Here is a 17,673-nt window from a genome sequence, read left to right on the forward strand (position 1 = left end):
TGTCTGGGCGTTTGCTTCACCCTGGAACATATAGGCAAGTAACTCTCACTGTTGTTGTTTAGTCGTTTAGTCGTGTCAGACTCTTCGTGACCCCATGGACCAGAGCACGCCAGGCACTCCTGTCTTCCACTGCCTCCCTCAGACTCATGTTGGTAGCTTCAAGAACACTGTCCAACCATCTCGTCCTCTGTCGTCCCCTTCTCCTAGTGCCCTCAATCTTTCCCAACATCAGGGTCTTTTCCAAGGATTCTTCTCTTCTCATGAGGTGGCCAAAGTATTGGAGCCTCAGCTTCACGATCTGTCCTTCCAGTGAGCACTCAGGGCTGATTTCCTTAAGAATGGATAGGTTTGATCTTCTTGCAGTCCATGGGACTCCCACTAGTATTTATTTAATAGAAGTGATGCTGTTCAGTACAAAGTCACACTTCTGAAGACATTCTGCTTCTATACTTAGAATATCTGCTAAAATACTTCTTTTGAGCATAATTATTGTTTGATTTCAGGATATTTTTTGTAGCTAATACAGTTCATTTAAATGTAAAATTTCAAATTCATCTAGCCTTTTGGATTTAATTCCATAACTGATACTTGCTCTTTTTATTTTATTTCTTAGCAGTAATACTTGTTCTAATTGCTCCATCCTGAGGAATGCCTATTAGTTAGAGCTCCATTACCAACCTAAACTTTGCTGCCCATAAGTAGCTAGTGTATGTTGGTATGGGAGTTATTTTAGACCCATCTGGGTCTGTAGCATGCACATTTTAAAGGCTTTTTATTGCTAAACTCACCTTGTCTATAATTATATCTTGTTCCAGATAATTTCTATCCTCTCCATGTTTTTCTTTTAAGGTATCTGGGAGGGTTGCTTCTGTAGAGCAAGATATCTGTTACTTGCTGCCGCCCTCACTGCAGAATCGTTGTTACCATGTCAAAGAATTATTTTATGGTATAGAACAAGTTTACAGTTAAAAAATAACCTTCCAGTAGGATGACTTATGCAGCTCCACAGGTTGTTAGTACCCCTACTGTGTTCATTCTGCTCAATATCTTGTATTCTTAGCTCCATAAACCCACGTGCAAGCAGTAAACTACATGCCTTCTCTTCTTAAATCATTGCTTCCTCGTTTATATGGAGCAGAAACAGGCTGCTGAAAAGCAAACACATAAATAAACCCTCTCCATTATAATCTGAAAATCCGAGCCCAAAATGAAATGAAAGGGGGATTTCCGTGTGCTTGTGCCTGTTTGTTTCAGATTGCTGTTTTACAGTGTTTAAGTGCTAATGAATGGCGGTCACAAATCCATTTTGTATTTCAGTGCAGCTGAATGAAAAGGGTACTATAGCAGATCTGCTGTTACCTAGATTCGTTTTAGTTTAGTAGATTCCATGTAGTGCAGTCCCAAGGCATGTGTACAGGACTTGCAAATAAGTCCCATTGAGCTTAGTGTGACTTACTCCCTAGGAAGTGTGCTTAGAATTACAGTCTGAGTCTCATTTAGTGCTAGACAGCTTTAACCTTTCCAAGCCCGACAGCTTTTTCTGTAAATGAGGTGCTTAGGGACTTAGATCCTCCACAGGTTTTCATATCGAAGCTCATCTCTTCATTAGCTGCATAAATGTACCATGTATTCACCTAGTTTCATATTAGCAAATGTTGTGCAAACCTTAGCCTATCTACCGTGTTCCTTTACATGCTGCAGCAGGGCATTAAACACAACTAAAATGCCACAACTAACACACCAAACATTTATTTTTGTAACCTCTGGATTATGGTGCTTTCATTTTTCATGTTCCCTGGGCATAGTGTATACTGTCTGGAATGGACAAAAGGCTAAGAGGGAGCTATAACTGGTTCATGACTTCAGAATAGCAGCAGCCCCTTTATATATGTGTACATGGCCAACAGTAAACAGACCCTTTACTCAAGCCATATCAATGAGATTCAGTCACTGCTGCTAAAAATACTGACAGATTCTGAGAACGAAAATAGAGCACAATATTGGTTCCAACTGGGAACTGATTTACTGTGAGGCAGTAGAAGCCCTTGTGAAATAAATGGGCCCAGGATCGTGGGCCTTGAAAAATAACCCCGTACAAACAACTTCATTACTGTATGAGCCCAATTTTCAATCTTGCTCACTTTAAATCACTTTCATGTAGGTGCTCTAGTTGACATTAACCTCATAAATTCTTCTTTATGAGCCTAAGTGTGAATTTGAAAGTGGCACGCATGCAAAAGTGTAGTCACATGGAAGTGCTACATGGAGACAAGGGGACGCAAGAAAAACGACCCAGAACGGCAGTGAACTTTTTTTTGTTTGATGGGATTATTTTCTTTTTCTGTTCACATAATTGTATTAAATAACCACATTGGTATCAGGAAATTCTTTTCTCTTTTTAAAATAAGTTTTGTGAAATAGAGTTTATGATTAGGTATAATTCACCTTTGGACTGCAAGAATTGTAATTGCTTAGCAAAAACAAAGGCAGGAGTTTACTAAATGAGGTCATGTATTGAAAGTAAATCTATTTATTCCCTTTGTTCTATGGAGCTGACAAGTTATCTCTGCCAGCACATTTTCAGCAGTAAGCATTTAGGGTGGCAAGCCAGCCCCCCTTCTTTGTTCTCATAGAGAAGGGGGAAGTGGCAGGAATGAAAAGCTAATTTTGCTCTTCACTGAAGCAGGGAGGATCAGGGACAGTGCAATGTTAAACTGCTTCCCTATTTCCTGTTTGGCAGGCATCTGAGGGATAGTCTGATGTAAAACATCTCTCAGGCAGACGTCCAACACAGCTTTCCATGAGCAAATGAAATTTGTTTTTTTAACCAGTTGTTTTCTTGCTGATAAGGCAGCAAAAAAACACTTTCCAAGAAATCTTTGCTACAGCTTTATTTTATTTTGACTAATGTGCTTTCATATGTTGCATTCAAGATGTTGTGTCAATTGTGATGAAATGCAAAGTTGACAGCTTGGAGTTAACTTTTTTTAAACCTGGCAGCTAAACATAAAGAAAATGCTAGACAGTATTTTTGCACAAAACATCACACATTTTAAGGATTTATTACCTTTCTTTTCTCTTAAAGTATGCATACACATGCATGCACACACACACACAAATCTTGTATATAAAGGACCTGATTTTAGTGTAGCACCATTAAAAATATGGAAGAAATGTTCAGTCACTCAATCCAGCAATGACCAATTGATGTGCGTCCATCGCCACAAACTGGGTGGCTTCCAACAAAATATTAAAATACAATAGTCTGTTAAACATTAAATCAGTGAGCCACGCCCCCCCCCCCGGACGTCTGGATTGGCAGCCATCCCCCAGCACGTGAAGGGCTCGTAGGTGCCCGCAACCTCCCCTCCTGCTATGCCGGAAGGGACTTTCCTACAGAATAGCAAATGAACTAGTGTCCTCAATCTGGATATTTAGTACAATAGTAAAGTACTGTAGTACAATATACAATGGTACAGTATTTTTTATCTCACAGTTATTCCAGAGTTAAATGAAATAATAGATGTGAAGGCATTTATAGTCTTTATTTACTTCGTTTGAAACAAGTGTTTTCTTTCTTTTAAAGGAAACTTGTTTGTAGTTAATAGCTTATATACTTCAGCAGTGATAATAGGATACCCAAATGCATGCATGGAGAATAAAATTTCCCTCTCTTTTCAGACACACTGACCACCCAAATATAAAACCCCATAGTGAGTCCATAATCAAAAGCAATAATTGTGTTTCAGTTTCAGAGAAGAAAGCAGATTTAACTTATCAGACTTCAACATGCATCGTCTATGCTTATGAAGGCTTTCATATTTATGTCGCTGAAACATACTTTTCTGCCTAACCAATTTTTGGATTATTTAAAGCTAGGCCTGCCAAAATTTGGAATGGTTTACTTTGATCCTTAGTTCTTAATTCAGCTGACAAGAATAGTCCATTTATTTTTGTGGCCTATTTATAAGCATTGAAAGAACTAGGAGCAATGGATATCTAGGAAGATTGGCTGGGGCAAAACAGCTTAATACCTCCATATTGCCCTAAATGCAAGATTGCTATTGCTATTTTCTTTTTTAAAAAATTCTGTTACCTGTTTAAACAGCAACAAATTATTTATTTTGTTGTTGTTGTTTAGTCATTTAGTCGTGTCCTACTCTTCGTGACCTCATGGACCAGAGCATGCCAGGCACTCCTGTCTTCCACTGCCTCCTGCAGTTTGGTCAGACTTATTTATTTATTTACCGCTTAATTCCAAAATGTGCTTCTCTAAGTAGATTACAAAGTTATTTGTAAGTTGCATAAACATTAAAAGATAAGCATCCAGAATTTTTTTAAATTGCAATAAAACAAACCCATAAAACAATGTAGCAATTTTACCATAGTTGGCAAAATCAATAAAATACAAAGGAATCTTTCTCATAGAAGATACAACACAGTTGGTTTTAAAAAAAAATCATGAGGAAATTTTCAGTGACATAGAACAGGGCCTTGGGTTGGGGAGTTCCCTGCTACTATCGTAGATAAGAAGAATCTCAACAATTAAAACTAGGAATATTTTACTTCCACTGCTTTTGATGGGTCTACTCCAAGTAGGACTTAGCTACAACTTAGTACTGTGTTTATTTTACCCTTAGACCAGAGCTTTCCAAACTGTGTGTTGTGACACGTTATTGTGCTGGCTGCAGTGTGTAGACCTGTCATGCGAACGCTCCCCACGGGGCTGGAAAGGGGTTAGTTTAACCTCCAGTTTGCTAGTAAAACTGAATTACTGTGTCACGAAATGATGCGTATCTAAAAAATGTGTCACCAACATGAAAAGTTTGGAAAGCTCTGCCTTTGACCCTAAAACTTGCCTCTAGGTTAGCTTAAAAACTATGTGTTAGATACAGATGTGGAAATGCTAGTCAGTTTACTAATAGCTTCAATGTACCATCTGGAATGATTATCATTATCCATCCAGTGGCGAACATACATTTTTGGGGCCCTGAAGCCTGAACTGTTATGTGGGCGCCTTCACAACCAGCAACATGGTCTGGGTAACCACAGTTATATTCATCAATGGTGTTGTTAACAACAACAACAACAACAACAACAACCATTTATTATTTATTCCCCTCCCATCTGGCTGGGTTTCCACAGCCACTGTGGGTGGCTTCCAACATAATATTAAAATACAATAGTGTATTAAACATTAAAAGCTTCCCTAAACAGGGCTGCCTTCAGATGTCTTCTAGAAGTCTGATAGTTGTTTTTCTTTTTGACATCTGGTGGGAGGGCATTCCACAGGGTGGGTGCCACTACCGAGAAGGCCCTCTGCCCATAGCTGTCAACTTCCGGATTGGAAAATAAGGGATCAGCAGCAGTGCAGCACCGGAAGTCGCTTCTGCGCATGTCCAGACATGTGCAGAAGTGACTTCCGGTGCCGGGCGTCCGCATATCTGGGCACCAGAAATCGCCTCTGCGTATGCCCGGGCATGTGCAGAGGCGATTTCTGGCAGCACTCGGCAAGTGAGCGAGCAGCCAGCCGAGAGCCAGGACATTTATGGGGTATTTTACAATCCGGGGTTGCAGCGGGAAACGGATTTAAATTCAGGGGTTTCCTGCGAAAAACGGGAGGGTTGACAACTATGCCCTCTACCTGGTTCCCTGTAACTTGGCTTCTCGCAGCGAGGGAACCGCCAGAAGGCCCTCGGCACTGGACCTCAGTGTCTGGGCAGAAATATGAGGGTGGAGATGCTCCTTCAGGTATACTGGACCGAGGCCGTTTAGGGCATTAAAGGTCAGCACCAACACTTTAAATTGTGCTCGGAAACGTACTGGGAGCCAATGTAGATCTCTCAGGACCGGTGTTATGTGGTCTCGGCGGCTGCTCCCAGTCACCAGTCTGGCTGCCACATTCTGGATTAGTTGTAGTTTCCGGGTCACCTTCAAAGGTAGCCCCACGTAGAGCGCATTGCAGTAGTCCAAGCGGGAGATAACCAGAGCATGCACCACTCTGGTGAGACAATCTGTGGGCAGGTTAGGGTCTCAGCCTGCATTCCATGACATATCACCAAACCTTTACATCTGTGCTACTGACTCTCAAAGTTTGGAATTGTAGAAATATATACAACAACAAAAATCACTTTGAATTGTATGATTCAGATTGGGTCTACTACACCCCAAAAATCTTAAGCAATGTGGACTAAAGTTACTTCTGGGGCCCCTTCAGGATTAGGGGCCCTGAATGTAAGCTTCATTAGTGTCACAGTGGCCGGAGTGGGCTACTTCAGAGTAACGACGCTACGCAGCTCTGCATTTTATTCTTTTATTGGTGCTGCGTATTTACAGTGCTGAAGTCATTGCTATTTACACGGAGTGGTGTGGTCAGTCGGTTTCAGAACCTCCGAATGGCTTTTGGCGCGTCTTTCTCCAACACAAAAGCTTTGGCAGACCCATCCTCTTTCCCCTCCTCTTTCTGCATAATTCCGGAGTTGGGGGGATGGGTCTCCCCCCCTTATTCGCCCCTTCCTGTCCCACCTGGGACCCTGGCTCCTCTACCTTGCCTGAGCCTCGGACACGACTTCCTGCTTCCCCACTGGCATCGGAACTCTCTCTGCTTTCCCCTGTGCTCGGGGATGGGCTTGAACTCAGGAGGGGAGGGACTTCGCGATATCCCCTGTCCCTCACATCCACCCCCCTCCCAAGCTCTCCTTCACCCCTCCCCAGGTCCCCCCCAGGTGTCGGTGACGACTGGAAGCCTAAGAACTCAGTGCTTTCCGAGCCCGTTGGTGTGAACACCTCCCCCCAGTCCTGCGAGCCCCCCCCTTCCGCCTGGGAGGACGGGAATCCCAAAAAGTCCGTGGCGTCAGAGCTGGTAGGGGTAAAAATGTTCTGCCAATCTGCTCCTTCCTCTGACTGGGTGGATCTCGGTGACACCCATACCTCATCCTCTGGTTCCTCAAACTCCGCTTCCCAGCGCCATGGTGAACTGCTCTCCCGTGCTTCCTCCCCCTCCCCCTCCCTTTCCATGTGCCAGGGCTTGGGTCTATGGGGAAAGAGGGCGTGAAATTCTTCTACCAGGAATTCCTCCTGTATCTGAGTGGCTGGGACCCATTCATTCTGGGACGGTGGAGCATCCTCCCATGCCATGAGGTACTCCAGGCCCCCACCCCCCTCCTTGAGTCCAGGATGGCCGTGGCCTCATTGAGTTGCTCCCTGCCTTCCCTCTCCCCCCCTCCCTCAGGGGTTTGTTCGCTGCCTCGGAGCCTGCTGCTTTCCCTGTATGGCGACAGCAGCGATCTATGAAACACTGGGTGCACCCTCATGTCCTCTGGCAGTGCCAGCCTGTATGCCACCGGGTTGACCTGTTGCGTGACCGTGAAGGGGCCCAACCTTCTGGGCGCCAGCTTTTTGCACCTCCCTCTGATGGGAAGGCCCTCCGAGGACAACCACACTTTGTCCCCCACCCTAATGACCTCCCCCAGTCGCCTGTGGCGATCTGCCCCCTTCTTGTACGCTTCCTTGGCTCTCTCCAAGTGTTCTCTGAGCTGCTGGTGCACCGTCTCCAGTTCCTCTGCCCAATCCTCAGCCTGTGGGCCCTCCTCCTCCTCCTCCGCCTCCCTCTCTGGGAAAGATCTGAGGTCGCGCCCGTAATTGGCCTTAAAGGGCGACACCCCTGTGGAGACGTGCACTGCATTGTTGTAGGCAAATTCTGCCAGCGGCAGGCGATCCACCCAGTCCGTTTGCCCGCTGGCTGACGTAGCATCTCAGGTACTGCTGCAGAATGGCGTTGACCCTCTCCGCCTGTCCATTGGTCTGCGGGTGTCTAGCCGTCGACAAGCTGACCTCCACCTGCAGGAGGTTCATGAGCCGCCGCCAGAACCTGGAAACAAATTGGCGGCCACGATCCGAAATAACCTTTAAAGGTAATCCATGCAGTCTGAATACGTGATCCACAAACAGTTTGGCTGTCTCTTCTGCAGAGACCGCCCTGGCACACGGTATAAAGTGGCACATTTTGGACATGAGGTCCACCACCACCAACACTGCGGTCTTGCCCCTGGAAGAAGGCAGATCTGTGATGAAGTCCATGGACACCACTTCCCACGGCCTGTGTGGCGTGGCTAAGGGCTCCAGCAATCCCGGTGGCGCTGCTCTGACCACCTTTGCCCGCTGGCAGGTGTCACAGCCCCGTACATAGTCTCGAACATCTTCCCTCACCCCTGGCCACCAGAAGTGTCTCATGACTAGGTGAGCGGTTTTGTCCCTCCCAAAATGACCCGCCGTTGGGTTGTCGTGCATCTGCTTGAGGACCGTACGTCTAAGCTGGGTGGTGGGCAGGTACAGTGCACCCTTGTAGAAAAGCAGCCCCCTGCGTTCTGCAAAGTCTTTTGCGTGCTCCCCCCCTCTCAGTTCTCTGAAGATGCGGTTGGCAAATTCATCCGCTGCCGTCAGTGCTGTGAGTTCTGCCTCGCTCACCACTGCTGCTCCGCAGGACCATGCTGACGGGGGGAAAATGTGCCTGGGTGCCGGTGGCGCCTCCTCCTCCATGTACTCTGGCTTGCAGGAGAGGGCATCCGCCCTGACATTCTGCTCTCCCGGGATGTAGTGTATGGAGAAGTTGAAGTTCGAGAAGAACTCTGCCCACCGTATCTGCCGCTGGTTGAGCACCCTGGCAGTTCTCCAGAACTCCAGGTTCTTGTGGTCTGTGCACACCTGGATGGGGTGCTTGGCGCCCACCAGGAAGTGTCTCCAGTGCTGGAACGCAGCGTGGATCGCAAGAAGTTCCCGATCAAACACCGTGTAGTTTCGCTCTGGCTGGGTCAACTTCCTGGAGAAGAAGGCACAGGGTCTCCACTCTCTGTTGGCGTCCAGTTGCAACAGAATGGCGCCCACAGCTTTATCAGAAGCATCTGTCTCCACGCGTAGGGGCGCGTCCTGAACCACGTGGAACAGGTTCTGGTCCGAGGCGAACACCCTCTTGAGGCTTTCGAACGCTGCTTGCGCCTCTGGTGTCCACCTGAACTTCTGCTTGCCTCTCAGGCAGTCAGTGATGGGAGCCGTAACGCGAGAGAAGTTCTTGATGAACTTCCTGTAGAAGTTGGCGAAGCCTAGTAGGCGTTGGGCATCTTTGCGCGTCCTGGGGCTGTGCCAGTCCAGGATGGCCTGCACCTTGTCCTTGTCCATCGCCAGCCCCTTGTCTGACAGCTTGTAGCCCAGGAAGTCCACCTCCTTGGTGTGAAACTTGCACTTCTCCAGCTTCACATACAGGTGGTTCTCCTTCAGGCGCTGCAACACCTCCCTGACATCTTTCACATGCTGCACTGGGTCATCGGAATAGATAAGGATGTCATCCAGGAAGACCAAGCATTTCCTGAAGAGGAGGGACCCCAGGACGTGGTGCATGAAGGCCTGGAAGCATGCTGAGCCCCCTTGCAACCCGAAGGGCATCACCAGATATTCAAAAGAGCCCAGAGGCGTGAACATCGTGGTTTTCCATTCATCGCCTTCCCGGATCCTGATCAAGTTGTACGCCCCCCTCAGGTCTAGCTTGGTGAAAATCTTGCCCCTGCGTGCCGCTGTCAGGAGATCATCCACTCTGGGCATGGGGAAAGCCACTGGCTCTGTCACTGAATTCAGCCGTCTAAAATCCACCACAAGACGGCGCTGTTGCGTGTCTTTCTTGTCCACCCAGAAGACCGGGCTGCCCCCTGCTGCCTTGCTTTCTCTGATGAACCCCCGCTTGAGGTTCTTGTCGATGAAAGCGCGCAGATCCTCCAGTTCCTGGTCTGACATGGCGTACAGCTTGGCTGGGGGTATAGTTGCCCCTGGCACCAGGTTGATCTGGCAGTCAAAAGGCCTGTGTGGGGGTAGGTGGTCGGACTCCGCTTCGCTGAAGACCTCCTGCAGGTCCCAGTACGGCTTGGGTATCGCCTCACCCCCTTTGATGTGCATGGTGGCCACCGTGGCTATCGGAGGCCCCTCCCCTGGTTGGTGCTGCATGCAATGTTCCAGGCAAAAGTCCGATCCAAAAGTGATGCATCTCTGGTGCCAACTGATGGAGGGGTCGTGGCGCGCCAGCCAGCTCATGCCCAAGACGATGGGGGGGTCTGAGATGGTGGTGACGTTGAATGCCAGTGTCTCTGAGTGCCTTCCCACCGTCATTCTCATGGGGGGGGTTTGATGGGTGATGGCCCCTCCCAGCAACTCTCTGCCGTCAATGGTTGCCACGTGCAGAGGAAAATCCAGCTGCAGAAGCTGGATCTGGTGCTGTTCTGCAAAGTTCCTCGAGAAGAAGTTCGCTGACGCCCCACTGTCAATTAGGGCGAGGACCGTCAGGGGATAGCCATTTGGGAGCGTGAGCGTCACTTCTAGAACCACTCCTGCTCTGGGAGGGGTGGGCTGGCTCTGCTCCTCTCTGTGCGGGTGGGTGGGCTGGGGCTGTTGTCTGCTGACTGTGCCTGGCTGCTGCCCCTTGTCTCCTGCAGCCAGGCTTTCCCGTTTCCCTGCTGTGGTGCTGCGTCAGTGGGGGAGGGCACAACCGTTCCCGCCTTTCCTTGCCACTCCCTGCGATGTGGGCAGTCTCTGACGAGATGCTGGGGGGAGTTGCAGAGAAAGCAATTCCCACCCCTTCCCTCCTTGCGTCTTGGCGCCGCTGGGGTTTGAAAAGCCCGTGCGCGCGCGCTATCAATCTGCATGGGTTCCTGGTCCTGGCTGGCTCCAGGCGTGGCTTGAAAGGGTTGTTGGGGGAGTGGCTTCTCCTGCGACCGTGGGAACCAAGCCCGCTTTGCGCGCGTTGCTTGCTTGTCGCTCCACCGGGATTCCTGTCTCACCCCCACCGCCAGAGCCGCTTTGCTCAGCTGATCCATATTACTGGGCTTTGGACCTCTCGAGAGCTCATCCTTCACCTCCTCATGCAACCCCAAGTAGAACGCCGCTTGCATTGGGGGTGACTCTAGTTCCCACCCCAATCTGTGCACCAACATGGTGAATTTCGCCCAATACGCGCGAACTGTCATATTTCCTTGGCGTAAATTATGAAGTTCCTCCTTAGTCTGGTCCATATGACTATCGGACGAATACATTGTTTTCAAACCTTCTAGAAATAGTTTGACATTCTTCATGCAAGGATTCTTTGTTGCGATTAACGGTCTTAGCCACTCCCTGGCTGCCCCGGTAAGGTGCTCCACAATAAACGCTACCCTGTGCTCATCATCAGGGAACTCATCGTGGTGCAGCTCAAGAGCATACACAATCTCAGTCTCAAAGCCCTGATATTCCCTCGGGTCTCCATTGAACTTGCTTACTAGGGTCCCGGCTCTCCTTCCTGGCAGCACTTGGACTTGGGGTGCCCCTCCCGCCTTGTTTTTCTCTGCATCCAGCTTGTTTTGGAGGTCTACCGCCACCGCCCTTAATTCCTGCTCTCTTTCCTGTAGCGCTCTCACCTGTTCCGCAAGTTGTAGCCGGTCGTCCTGGACCTTCTTAGTCTCTTCTTTAGCTGCCTTCAATTCCCCCTGCGCCTGCAGCGACAGCTGCTGCAGTTCTTGCTGGGCTTGCTCCGCGATCTGCCGCCATCTCTCCGCCTCTGACACGCTCATCCCGGCAACTCCAAAGTAGCCCAAAAAAGGATTCGGAGGTTGCTGTCACAGTGGCCGGAGTGGGCTACTTCAGAGTAACGACGCTACGCAGCTCTGCATTTTATTCTTTTATTGGTGCTGCGTATTTACAGTGCTGAAGTCATTGCTATTTACACGGAGTGGTGTGGTCAGTCGGTTTCAGAACCTCCGAATGGCTTTTGGCGCGTCTTTCTCCAACACAAAAGCTTTGGCAGACCCATCCTCTTTCCCCTCCTCTTTCTGCGTAATTCCGGAGTTGGGGGGATGGGTCTCCCCCCCCTTATTCGCCCCTTCCTGTCCCACCTGGGACCCTGGCTCCTCTACCTTGCCTGAGCCTCGGACACGACTTCCTGCTTCCCCACTGGCATCGGAACTCTCTCTGCTTTCCCCTGTGCTCGGGGATGGGCTTGAACTCAGGAGGGGAGGGACTTCGCGATATCCCCTGTCCCTCACAATTAGTTTCATAAGATCCGCCTCTGTATCCATCATGTTTTGGAATGAAAGCAGAAAACAAATGAAGGACATTATCTCTCGATATCCAGAACATGGGAAGCCCCCTTCTGATTTTTTTTTTAATTTGGAATGTTTAATTGGCTGTATTGTTTGTATTATGATTTGGTATGATTGGAATTGATTTGTCTTTAATTGGAAGGTTTTTAATTGAAAACGAATAAAAATTACTTAATTTTTGTTAAAAAGAAAGCTATAATGACAATATGCAGCTATATAGTACATTTGCATTATTGTAATTTTTGGGAAACTTTGTTCATTATGTTGCACAAGCTATCATGCAGTTGGTTTTGTACTGAACTTTTACTTCACAACAATAACAGAAACTTTTCTCCCTAGTCCCTGAAAATATGGGTTTGCAGTTTGTGGTTTATCTGCAGAGAACATAATCATACACCTGGATTTGGACGTCATGCTAGGTCAAACTACACAGCAGCATGCAAAAAAGACTGGGGGGGGGAGCAAAACTGCTGCGAGCTCTTCTCTGAGCCCCCACATGCTCATACAGTCCTGCTAAGCCATAGTTTGGCTTTGCATGAGAGGCAAGCCAGGCCACATTTATCTAGGAAGAAATAATAAAATAATACAACTGTGAGCCCTCCAGATCTGGCTGGGTCCAAATATGAATGCAGAAAATAAATAAATGCTAGAAAAACATAGAATTTTTCTGGCATTTAGTGCATTATATTTAACCCTGAAGCATTGCCTATGCATAACTTTTTAAAAGCACCGTTCTTATTTTGGTCGAGTTGGTACATTTGCTATTTGCATTTTATTGACCTATTTTCTTAAAGCTGAAATAGTGAGCTCTTGTACTGAATTGTATATTGATAGAGTTAATGTATGAGTAAATCAGCTGCAAATTGCCATTGGGTTAGTCGTGAATGAAATGGTTCACTTGATTCACCATTGAATCTGGTATTTTAAGCCTTTTTCAAATTCTTAGTACTGGTTTTTAAAAAATAAAATAGTTGTGTTTCTTTAATAGAAAAAAATCATGTTCCTGCAATGTTACTTCCACTTACAAAACTGATAACACAACCTTTTCATATTACAGGTATTTTTTGAAGTCGTAACTTCAGGGCACCAAGGATATCTAGCCATTGATGACGTGAAGGTTTTAGGACATCCATGCAGTAAGTGACTGAGCTTTATAATTTGAAATTATTATGAGGTACTGTTGAAAAGTATGCACCACTGCTGTGCCCAAAGTGTACTCCTTGATAAAGGTCCTTTCCAGCTCTGGGGAAGCTCAGAAATCTTGAGACTAAACTAAAGCCCTGATCGGCCATTGGAAGAAGCCATTCTTTGCTGTAGTGTAACAGTTGCCCCACACTTTCTAGAGACTTGAAGCAGTTATTGAGTATTTTTTATATATAAAAAAATTGAATACAGCCCTCAGAACTTTTCATAAAATTTGGAGGAGTGTAGATTTCAGAGTGGGGCCACATTCTGATCACCAACTCAGTTTCGCAGCTGTAAATCAGGAGAGCTCATTCTTGAATGTGGATCCCCAAATTCCTCAATTGTCTGTAGCTGGAGCAGCGCCCTGTCCTTGCTGCACAGGAAGCATGCAATGTATAGCATTGTGTGTCAGTTGCAATCCCATTGTAAAACATTTGTATGAAATATTAGCTACCTGATACAGTTTCCCTAATTAAAGTTAAAACAGGTCTTTTTTCTTTTGTCACACCATGGTTGATGCTAATCTTTAGCATTTCCTTTTCTGTGGTGCCTTTACTCTTGGTGCCATTGTTTCAAGATTTGTAGCATTTTAATATGCTTCTGAACGACACTTTGTGGAAAGACTGGATTGTATCAAACTCTGCCGTTCCACTTGTGCAAACAGACTTCTACTTGTACAATGGAAGTTCTGCTTCTCCCCCCTTTCACATCCTCAACATTTGCTCCAGAGGGTTATGAGATGTGGAAGTGGGGTGGTGAAGTGGGAGGAGGAAGGGGAAGCTGTGTTGCATAAGTGGAACCACACTTACGCCAGTGTTAGGTGCAGCCCACTGCCATTTAATTAAATGCAAAGCAAAAATACAAGTAAAAGTAAATGGAAAAGTTGGTTACTGATAGATTCTCACACATGAAGGTGTCCATGTACATAGTTGTTAGGCAAATTGTTGATGTCCACAGTCTAATGTAGAGCTAAATGAATTTAAGCCTATGTACACCTTAGTCTTTGGTAGATTGTGCCATGTATAACAGAAGCTAGAGCTATGAGGAAGTCCAGAACAAGTCTGGACCTGGTGTGCCTTTATGCAGCCTTAATTTCTGATGACATGCTTTACATCAGCTTCTTGCATATAGGATTGCTCCCTATATCATGCAATTGCTCTAAATCACATTTACTACATACATATAAAACACCTGGCTTAAAAATAGTTGTCTTGACAACTTTGTACAGTTCTTGTCTAGTAGCTAGTATAAATATCTGCTGTGGTTTTGTTCAAAATATCAATTAAATTTCAGTCTAACCTTTATAAACATCGAAACGTTTTATCAAAGGCTTAATAACCTAATATAATTTCCTTAGTAGGAACAATAAGCTAGCACCTTTATATTTTGTCATATCCTAGATTATTGTAAGAAAGTAATATTAGAAATGTAAAACAGACTTATTATATTATGCACAATTAAAGTCAGATATTTTAGTACACATTTTTGGGACTCTTAAGGAAATATTTAAAATGGCTGTCATTTAAAAAACAAACAGATAAGTTAATTAGAAAAATACAATGCTAATAGCATGCTTTCCTCCCTCTCTCTTTATTCTCAACAGCCAGCACACCCCATTTCCTGCGCGTCCAGAGTGTAGAAGTCAATGCTGGCCAGTTTGCTACTTTCCAATGCACTGCCAATGGCAAGACCATTCCAGGAAATAGGCTTTGGCTACAGGTGAGGATTTCCCTCTTTTGTTTTCCGCAGTACAATGGCATGTGTAACATACAGCGTATTTAAGATATGTTCAAAACAACATGTTTAAAATACACTGGTGCTGGCATCGAAAGAAAGACCGTATACACTTGGGAGAGAGCTTGGGCAGTGGGAACGCCTGCAGTGTTAAGAAGTGAAACATAAGCTCCAAATGTGGTTCTCTTGCTCATGTGCATGCCTGTGAATAAAAAGAACAGGGGGAAACTATTATTGTTAATAATGAACCTTGATTGTTTGCTTGCAGCATTGCTAATGGATCTTGTCAACATGTTATGTTTGGGGCTGCCTTTGAAAAGTGTTTGGTAGTTTCAGCTGGTCTGGAATGCTGACAGGGGCCAGTGACAGGGAACATGTTCCTCCCTTGATCCAACAACTGCACTGGTTACCAGTCCCTTTCCAGGCACAATTCAAGGTGCGGGCTGTGACCTATAAAGCCCTATATGGCTTGGCCCCCGGCTGCTTGCAGCATAGTACCTTCCTATACAAACATGCCCGGGTATAATGATCCTCAGGTGAGCACCTTCCCTCTGCCCCATCAATATCAGAAACACAGTTGAGGGTGTCCACAGAGAGAGCCTTTTCTGCTGCTGCTTCTATTCAGGCAGGCAGGCCTTTGGAAACAAAGGTGCAGGTGATGCAGAGCATTGGATGCTGTAAATGAAAACGGTAATTTAATTGCTAGTTTTGATGTATTTAAACTATTTTTTTAACCATATCGCTTTTATTACTTTGGGGCTTACTGTGTGAGTAAGAGATGTGAGCCGCAAACCCTCCCTGCCCAAAGCCCATACTACCGGTAGGTTACTGACACATTGCTCATCTGGAGGTTGGAGAATACTGATGGTGTTGAGCTTAGATGGCCACAGATCAGTGCTGTCCTTTGTTTCATTTGCCGCAATGCAAATGTGTGGTGGGCTTGGATGGTGCAGCCCCATTGTATTGTGTGGAGGGTGGTGTGACTGAGGAACAAAAAGGGGAAGTACAAGGCTAGAAGGAAGCTGTAAAGAGAATATCACATTGTAATGTATATTCTTGTCCATTGGTACAGTGGTACCTCGGTTTACAAACACAATTGGTTCCGGAAGTCTGTACTTAACCTGAAGCATACTTAACCTGAAGCGAACTTTCCCATTGAAAGTAATGGAAAGTGGATTAATCCGTTCCAGACAGGTCCGCAGAGTACTTAAACTAAAATACTCAAACCGAGATGTACTTAAACCGAGGTATGACTGGTGTGTGTGTGGTGTGTGTGTGTGTGTGTGTGTGTGTTGTACTCCCCTTCCCCAAATTAATGGAGAAGTCTGTCAGTGAAATGCTTAAAAAGCAATGTGGAAATTCACTATCAGTGGAGGAAAGTTCTCCTAGCAAATAACCTTTCCTCACTTTGATGTGAAACATATGTTGTTTTTGGAGTTTGGAATAATTTGTCCCTTCTTCTTTTCACTTGCATTTGGAGAAATGTACCTGTTCCTTAAGGCTGCAGTGCAGTTCATCCACAATAAAGCATAGCAATGATGCTACATATTTATTCCCTGAACCTCTAAAGCATAGATGGGGAACCTGTGGTCCTGTGTCTGTACAAATCCCATCATCCCTGACCATCGGCCATGGAAACCAACAACATGTGGAGGACCAAAGGTTTTCCCTCTCTCCTACTCCTTTTTCAGATTTTAAAGTAATTTACTGTACCATGATAGAAATCTGCCATAATGGATAATAATCTGACTTTGCCTCCATCCAGAAACATAACATTAACTCATACAGAAATGCCTAAAGAGGAGGCCAGCTTATTTAATTTTAGAAATTCATAGCGCTTAGATCACCCAATGGTTGGGAAAGGAAAAGGGGACAGGGAACCCAAACCAAGAATAGCTACCGTACATGGTAAGTCATCCTAGGTAATGACTTTAATCTGCTCCTGTACCTTTTCAGATGAACAATGAATCATGAGATTTGATTATAGCACATCAGGTAATGTGAAGACAAATTGTCACTAACTGCATCAATTTAACCTTAGGTTGAAGTCAAATGAAGGAAATCATGAGCATAATGCAGCTGAATGCAATATCTGTTCTTTTTCTCTTATTGTCACCATCGTTTAAGTTTAAAAGGTCATTGGCTAGATAGTATGCACCAGGAATTAAACATTCTCATTAGCAGAAGCTTCAGTGTAAGTATAATACAAAAATAAATTCAGTGATACCCCCAGAAGTGATGTTTACAATTAACAGATGCCGCCCATCTCTTTTTGTTTATTGCATTTGTGGGCAGCATAGGTTGTATCCATTTCAGTATTAAGTTTAAATTGGAAAACTAAACAAATAGATTATAATGTAGACTGCCTTAGAATTTATATATCCTGTAATATGGTTCACACACACACACATTAGTGCAAGAGAGAACGTTTAGCAAATCACCCAAGTACGATCACTATCTTTTTTAAAAATACAGTATAAGAACTGCCACTACAGTGGCATCTAACAAAATCATCACGTTATGCAAGGACTTCTGCCTCTTCTCTGTGCAAACTATTCCAAAATGTCGGGAGAAAACCCAGAAATGATTTGTGCCAGGAAGAGAAAGTCCCATTGTTCAAGTAGAAGACTTTGCACTAGCA

General features: G+C 45.6%; 1 protein-coding gene across 15 annotated transcripts in view; it reads left to right on the top strand.

Moving 5' to 3' along the window:
• PTPRM (protein tyrosine phosphatase receptor type M) overlaps positions 1-17,673 on the top strand; it is a 412,071-nt gene that overhangs the window by 140,352 nt on the left and 254,046 nt on the right. For all 15 annotated transcript variants that reach the window (XM_035125987.2, XM_035125998.2, XM_060277900.1 and 12 more), the window contains exons 4-5: positions 13,171-13,249; positions 14,902-15,017. In XM_035125987.2, coding sequence (XP_034981878.2) covers positions 13,171-13,249; positions 14,902-15,017 — 195 coding nt within the window. The remainder of the gene's footprint in view (positions 1-13,170; positions 13,250-14,901; positions 15,018-17,673) is intronic.

This window comes from Zootoca vivipara, chromosome 8 (assembly GCF_963506605.1).
Source record: "Zootoca vivipara chromosome 8, rZooViv1.1, whole genome shotgun sequence".
Lineage (NCBI taxonomy): Eukaryota > Metazoa > Chordata > Lepidosauria > Squamata > Lacertidae > Zootoca > Zootoca vivipara.